The following is a 7872-nucleotide window of genomic DNA, read 5'->3' as shown; positions in this document are numbered from 1 at the left end:
GTTTCTCCGACCTGTTTTACCTGTGAAAGTCACTATAACGGCCACTCGTAACTTCCGACCCGTGAACTCGTACCAGATCGAACTGGTACGACTTCACAGGACGGAAAAACACGAGTTACGGGTTTCCTTGAACGCACCATAACAGTCCTCGTCCCTACGTCGCCACATTCACGGCGTTCCTTGGCTGCACACACAGAGAGGACTGCCCCTTTATGCCGTTCTCTCTCCTCATTGGATAAAAACTGTAGGATACGATAAATGTTTTCTCCTGGGCTCAGAGCAGAGTGACTGACAGACCCGTGTTTCAGACCAAACACTCTATGTAAGTGATTGCTGTCGGAAGATATAACTATTTAAGACTTAGATTAACACAAAAATATCACTTACTTCTGCTTTAACTTGAAATACATTAAAAGCAAAAGGTTAACTTAATGGCTCGGGGACTTTCTAGAAAATTATTTTCCTCAAATTAAAAAGTTTCACCGCATTTTATTAGCTTGGTGCTTTTATTTTGACAGTTTTGTTTCACAGATATCTCAGATCAGATAAGTCTATTTCTGTCTCCGTCTGTGTTTGGGTATTTTAGGCTGCGATTCATCTGCCCCTCTGGGACAAATACAGATTTACAACAAATGATAAAAGTCAGTTCTCCAGTTCATGTATATACTACAGTATCTGACTGACATTCTGTTCTTCTAACACTGAAATCAATGAGTCAAGATGAAGTTTGCACACGACAGCAACAATATTCACTCAGAGGAGACATGATGACTGGAGTCAAGAGTGAACAAGTTTCCTGTCTGTCTGGTGACAACATGACTGTGTCTCTATTCACTGATAATAAATATGAACATTAAGCATTTATAAATACTCTACTGTTCAGTTATACATGTTAATAAGACTTTAATAAAGTGTCTTTATAGTGGGGCGGATCAGCTGAACAATCGTTTACTTTGTGATAAAAGCATGAAATTTGGTGGATGTGTTGGTGAATATGTTTCAGACAAATCTGGATATTGGGCCAACTCAAAAGCGCCCCCTAGTGGCCGTGGCAGCCATTTGTTATGCGAATAAATGAATGATGAATAAAAACTGCCCTTTTAATAATACCAACTATGTATTATAGTGTCATAATTATTGGAAAAAGTGTGTTCATTTGTCTTTGTATGATGTCTGGTTTAGGAGTTATGAAAATTGGCCTTTTCGCCATTCGTGCGGACATAAATTCAAAATGGCCACCGAAAAAACCCCCATGGGACATTAGTTGACCCGGGCAACAAGCAAAAATCTTAAGTAGACATCTTAAGGGTCCTTAAAAACCATGTTTCAAAAATGTATCCACCAACACCTCCACCAAATGTTGTGCTTCTACCACAAAATAAACAATTGTTGTGATTTATTGAGCTAATCCGCCCCACAGGGGATGCACATTTTTGGGGGGCGCTACCCACACGTTTAGCCCCGTTGCTCATTCCATGAATGCACGATCCTTACAAGCTGTACCTCGTTGTAAAGGTGACTAATCAGGCTTTCCAACAATATACAATACATCACCAGTTGGTATTATTAAAAGGGCAGTTTATATTCATCATTCATTTATTCGCATAACAAATGGCTGCCACGGCCACTAGGGGGCGCTTTTGAGGTGGCCCAATATCCAGATTTGTTTGAAACATATTCACCAACACATCCACCAAATTTCATGCTTTTATCACAAAGTGAACGATTGGTGTAAAATATTGAGCTAATCCGCCCCACTATTATTAAAGGTGAGATCCGGTGGTTTAAAGCAGCCAATGGATCTCCAGACTGAACCGGTTCGGTATGATTAAACAGCACTAACACACACACACAGACACACTAACACGCAGGTCGATCGACAGTTCACCTTTATTCTTGTAACAAAATGTGATTAGAATTATTTACAATTGAAATAACATAGAAAAAAGAAAAAACAGACACGAATGAGGCAACTTAATGTTTTTGTTTCTCTCCAGGACGACGACGACAACGACGACGACGACGGGGAATTTACAGGAGAAAACCACAGAGGAGAGACTTCACTCCACGTACTTCCCCAGGATGTCGGCGTCACGGAACAGGAAGTAGTCCTACAAAATAAGAGTCCAGATGTTAGAGAGAGGGACAGACAGGCAGACAGAGGGACAGACAGATAGATAGATAGATAGATAGATAGATAGATAGATAGATAGATAGATAGATAGATAGATAGATAGATAGATAGATAGATAGATAGATAGATAGATAGATAGATAGATAGATAGATAGATAGATAGATAGATAGATAGATAGATCGTCACCTTGTCCTCCAGAACCACCTTGGTTCCTCCGTACTCGGGCAGAAGAACCTTCTCTCCGACCTTCACGCTCATCGGGGTCACGCTCCCTTTCTACAACACAAACACAACACAACACAACACAACTTTATATAAATACTGATACAATCATGATCTTAATACTGTTCCTTAAAGCAGAAGTAAGCGATCCGGTGGTTTTCGCTAATGCTGCGTTCCAGGCAGGCTTTTGAAACCGTAAATTACAGCTTCAAGTCACAACTTAAGACTTTGTAGCGTTCCAGGCAACCCACTCGTGTTTTTCCGACCTGTTTTACCTGTGAAAGTCACTATAACGGCCACTCGTAACTTCTGACCGGTGAACTCGTACCAGATCGAACTGGTACGACTTCACAGGTCGGAAAAACACGAGTTACGGGCTGCCTTGAACGCACCATAACAGTCCTCGTCCCTACGTCACCACATTCAGGCGCATCCCTTGGCTGCACACAGAGAGGACTGCCCCTTTATGCCGTTCTCTCTCCTCATTGGATAAAAACTGTAGGATACGATAAATGTTTTCTCCTGGGCTCAGAGCAGAGCAGAGTGACTGACAGACCCGTGTTTCAGACCAAACACACTATGTAAGTGATTGCTGTCGGAAGATATAACTATTTAAGACTTAGATTAACACAAAAATATCACTTACTTCTGCTTTAAGTCTGATCATTTAACACACATGATCAATAAGGTCTCATTCATCCATTTGTTAATTATTATATCTGAGCTGTAGAAAGTAAAAAGTTTAAAATGTGACATGAGTTTGTAGGTGTTATGATAAAAACACACATTTATTTGTAATTTTTTCATTAATTTAACTAATTTATTTAGTTTATTTTCTCCTTATTCTATATTACTCTATTCTACCCGAGCCTGACAGAGACCTGGGACATAATACAAATGTTAAGAGGATGATTTTTAAATAATAAATAGTGTAAAATGTTTTGATTTAAAATGGTTTTTGTTAATGTAAAAGCTAAAAATCCTGAGGTTAAAAAACAACAAGTTGATTACAATGCTGCACATAAATAGAACGACCTACCAACAGAACTGAAATGATCATCAAATGTGATCAAAATGCTATTCAAGATATATCAATGTTTCTTTTGTTTTTTTTGCTTTGTTTTTGTGCAATTGCTTTTATAGGTGAGGTTTAAATATGAGCTCGTAGTGGGTTTCTACCTCACCCGCACATGTTTTATTTTATATTTTTCTATTTCATTGTTGCTTTTATAATCGTGCAAACAAACATAAAAACATAAACGTTTCTCTTCTCTTGTTCTTATGGATGAGTTCTCCATTAGTTAAACTGTGTTTTTTAAAATAATTTTAATGTAAATCATAATTTATGCTGTACGTCGGTCTAGACTCTGGTTTTCTTTCTCTTTCCTGTCTGTTTTGTTTTTATTATTCTCTTCTAAACTGTTGTTTTTGATGCATCTGAAGCACACCGAGTTGCCTTTGAGCACGATAAAGAAGCCTTGGTTTAGATTTTTCTACTAAAGCATCTCTGTTTCCTGCAGCAGCGTGACATTCACCTGGTTGGGGGCTCCTGGTCCGACCGCCACCACCGTGGCCTGCAGCACTTTGCCCTGGCTCTTCTCCGGCAGCATGATGCCGCCCTTCGTCACCGTCTCGGCCGTGAAGCGCTCCACCAGCACGCGGTCGAACAGCGGCAGGAACTTTCTGAAGGCCTGAGGGGGAGAGAGATAAGAGACAGATAAGAGACAGATAAGAAGAGAGTTAGAGGGAGAGAATGAGCCAATCACAGCGCAGCACAGCAGACCGAGGCCTTCAGACCGGCTGCAGCCACACCAGACGGCCACCGGGGGCAGAGAGGAGCTACGATCCCGCTTCATGTTGTGCAATTACATCTGAGGACAGAGGAGCCGTGACCTCTGACCTCACAGAGACGAGACACGCTGATAAAACTAGACACACAGCACATTCACACAACTACACTGTTTACTTTGTTCAACCCAACTGTATTATGTCGCCTATACTTCACATTTAAAAACAACCTCAGAGTCCAAAGAGCTGCACAACATTAATACAATCCAGCATCAACACAATTAAAGTTAAGACAATAAAAACAAGCACTAAACCAAGGTTAAATACAGATAAAACTAAACTAATAAAAGGATAAAAGTCAGTCAAGGTGTCTGTGTTAACTGGAGTTGAAGTGAATAAACGCTGCAGGCTTTCAACTGAACAGACTAACAGGAAGAATCTCCAGCTTGGTCACGACTTAAAACTTCTTTTTCTGTAAATACTTATGTATTGTTACCTGAGAAATACTTTTACACCACAGTATCTATATACTAAAGCCTGTGAATACTTTTATTCTGTCACTAAGAACTACAACTCAACTATGGTCAAACATGTATTTAGTGTTAATGTCGATGATGCAACCCAGTGTCAAGTGGTGTAACCAGTATTTTTTCATAAAACTGTGACTATGCACAGGAAGGAAAATAAATCTGGACTCAAAATGAGGAATAAATATAATTCACTTTTACACAATGCAACACTAATGTGACATCACTCGTCACATTATTTAGAAGAAAAGAGGTGTTTTTAGGATCAGTCCTGCTCAGTGTTGCCAACATGCATTACAATTTAAATATAGAAACACAGTGAAAAAAAAAAATCTATTTCTCATTAATGTTTTCAGAAGAAAATACATTTTTCTATAAGTCCACTTATTAAAAATGGTTCAAATGTCATAAAAGCCACTACCAGGGTTCCTACACATTTGAAATTTCCAAATTCCAGACTTTTTCCAGACCCTAATTTCCAGATTTCTCGGTAAAAAATTCAAATAATTTGTGATATTTGAGTAAATAGTTGTGCATTATATATATATAAAAAAAAATCATGCAATTAATCATTTGTTTTCATTTGTATTCTGAATGTGTATGCCATTATGTCACCAAATCATTTCCAGGAGATTTTAGCTATAGGTAGCACATACAAAAATAATTAACCCAGATAACTTCAGATAAGATATTAAGATAAATATATTTCCATACAATAATTTCCATTTTCCATACTTTTCCAGACCTGGAAATGTATAAAATCAAATTCCATACTTTCCATACTTGCGTAGGAACCCTGCACTACAAAATGTACATCTGAACAAATCTGATGCTTTTAGAAAACATTTCCTTTAAAGATATTGTTGAATTGCTCATCTTTCTAACCTAAATGAGACTAAAAGCATCAATGTAGTTAGTTGTTAGTTAGTTAGTTGTTAAACCAGAGGAACAACTGAAACGGTGCGTTCAAGGACCGGGACAGAATCAGATCAGCTACGAGCCTTTAACCACAGGTGAGTTCACACACTTTACTAACTCTCTATACGAGACTCTTGTTTGGTTATTTACTGGTAGAAAATCTGCCTTTATTCAGCTCGTTTTTATGTGAAAACTCAGAGGAAAACTGCACTGATCTCAGCTCAGTTGCACAGAGATTTTTTCTTTCAATTAATCACAAGGACACACGTGTTAAACAGTGACTTTAGACTCAAATTAGCTCTTTAACTGACTTATTTACCATTAACAGGGTGTTTAATGTTATAAAAGCAGGAGTGTGGAGCTGCTCAGACTGATGAAGCTTCATAAATCAAATTCCATACTTTCCATACTTGCGTAGGAACCCTGCACTACAAAATGTACATCTGAACAAATCTGATGCTTTTAGAAAACATTTTCTTTAAAGATATTTTTAAAATTGCTCATCTTTCTAACCTAAATGAGACTAAAAGCATCAATGTAGTTAGTTGTTAGTTAGTTAGTTGTTAAACCAGAGGAACAACTGAAACGGTGCGTTCAAGGACCGGGACAGAATCAGATCAATCACATGAGTGAACAGATGCAGCAGCGACCGTGGTGAAGGTCGTCTAGAGGAGGAGGAGGAGGAGGAGTTACCACACCTCTCCTCCGTTTGAACTTTCACCCCGAGGCAGAGGGGGGGCGGGGCCTGATCACACACACACACACACACACACACACACACAGTTTGGTGTCGGTGCTGAGGAATCTTGGGATTTTTAGGGAAACAAACTGTGACGTTGTGAAAACGATGTGTTAAACCAGTCAGAACCAGTTCCACCAGTTCAAGGCAGCTGTGATGATGATGATGAACTACACAACTTCTAACCGTTTCCTCCACTTTGTGTTTATATTATACATGACATGTGTGTGTGTAGGATAATATATATAGTTAGAGTTAGAGTAAGATGTAATGAAGTGTTTTATATTCAGTGTGTTTCTGGCTGCAGGACGTTAATCTGTCATGTTACTCAGGAGATTCTGTAAATCTACAGTAATGATCAATTAGTGACTAAACTGATTGACGCTAATTGATAATTAGATTTACAGGATTAAAGACATCTGCCAGTAATTAAAGAAATACAGAATAGTGAGAACAGAAGTCCTGCTTTATGGAGAAGACTGGCTCATGTGTTACTTTAAAACTATCTCTGAAACACGAGTTACTTTACTGCCTGAATAGAGTTAATATTACTGTATATTTATTAGCCTATATTTTATCTATCTTGTTTTATCTTTTAGTCGGTACACACTGTGTTTGGTTCCTATCTTGTCATTATGAACGACAGTGGAGCTAGTCTGAGTTAATAAAGTAACTGTGGTGGAAAGTAACTAAGTACATTTGTGGATTGTGGAGTGGATTTTTCAAGATTTTTCTTTTTTTTTTCATTTATTTTAATACGTTAAAAAGTTTCCGTCTGATATGTGAAGGTCTTTGCTCTGATCTGATCAAACCAGTACTTTTCATTATTGATTAATAATCTATAGAAGGTCAGAGTTGATGAAGAATCGGTTTTACCAAAGACATGAGACAGAAAACTGAACATTTTCACCTCAGATGAGCAGCAACTAGAAGATTTCATGGACTCTAAGTTTTGTAAATGAGTTATTGGACATTCTTCCAGCTGATTATCAGTTAATTGATTAATTGATTAATCCAATAATCAGCCCCAGCTCCTTCTCTGCAGGGCCCGAACTCATCCATTCATTCACATGTGAACAGTTTAGTTTCCCAGCAGCAGCAGCAGCAGCAGCAGCATGTGTGTGTCCTGCTGGAGCTGAAGCTGCACTAATCACGAGGTTGCCGGTTCGATTCCCCCCCCTACACACTCTTACATAGCCTATGTGTTATTTTCTACTGTTATTAAATTGCAATAGAAACACAGCTGAGTTCTGCTGCTCATCAGTTTGACCTTGTCGGTGGATGTTACCGGCTGACGTCACATTAGCTCCAGAAGACACACACACATTTATAATCTATTCTCCTCAGTGTGTGTGTGTGTGTGTGTGTGTGTGGTCTCACCATGTTCATGTCTTGGTTGTGGTTCTGGTCGAGGTTCAGCAGCAGCAGCAGAGGCCCAGCAGGTCCTTCAGGAGCGTGGATCTATCACACTGAACCGGACTGTGGCTCCACGTGAGGCGGCGCAGGAAAGCTCCAGAAACCGCGCATGCGCAGTGACGCGTCG

General features: G+C 39.1%; 1 protein-coding gene across 1 annotated transcript; it reads right to left on the bottom strand.

The window, feature by feature from the left end:
* Nucleotides 1-1872: 1872 nt before the first annotated feature.
* hspe1 (heat shock 10 protein 1) lies at nucleotides 1873-7869 on the bottom strand. The gene is made up of 4 exons (XM_085764642.1): nucleotides 7710-7869; nucleotides 3893-4048; nucleotides 2322-2411; nucleotides 1873-2111 (listed from the first exon to the last, which is right to left on the bottom strand). Exons 1-4 carry the CDS (start codon nucleotides 7716-7718, stop codon nucleotides 2061-2063), a joined length of 306 nt encoding a protein of 101 aa, XP_085620768.1. The 5' UTR covers nucleotides 7719-7869; the 3' UTR covers nucleotides 1873-2060.
* Nucleotides 7870-7872: the final 3 nt, after the last annotated feature.

Source organism: Trachurus japonicus, chromosome 21 (genome assembly GCF_045865225.1).
Source record: "Trachurus japonicus isolate A0001 chromosome 21, Traja_1.0".
NCBI lineage: Eukaryota > Metazoa > Chordata > Actinopteri > Carangiformes > Carangidae > Trachurus > Trachurus japonicus.
Note: the sequence above shows the minus strand (reverse complement) of the source record. Positions and strands in the feature narration are given on the sequence as shown.

Excerpts from the sequence above, each read along its gene's own strand:
- hspe1 (XM_085764642.1), bottom strand. Across the intron at positions 2,412-3,892 it reads GACCAGGAGCCCCCAACCAG|AAAGGGAGCGTGACCCCGAT; the intron begins GTGAATGTCACG and ends TTTGTGTTGTAG. Across the intron at positions 2,112-2,321 it reads AGGTGGTTCTGGAGGACAAG|GACTACTTCCTGTTCCGTGA; the intron begins GTGACGATCTAT and ends CTTATTTTGTAG.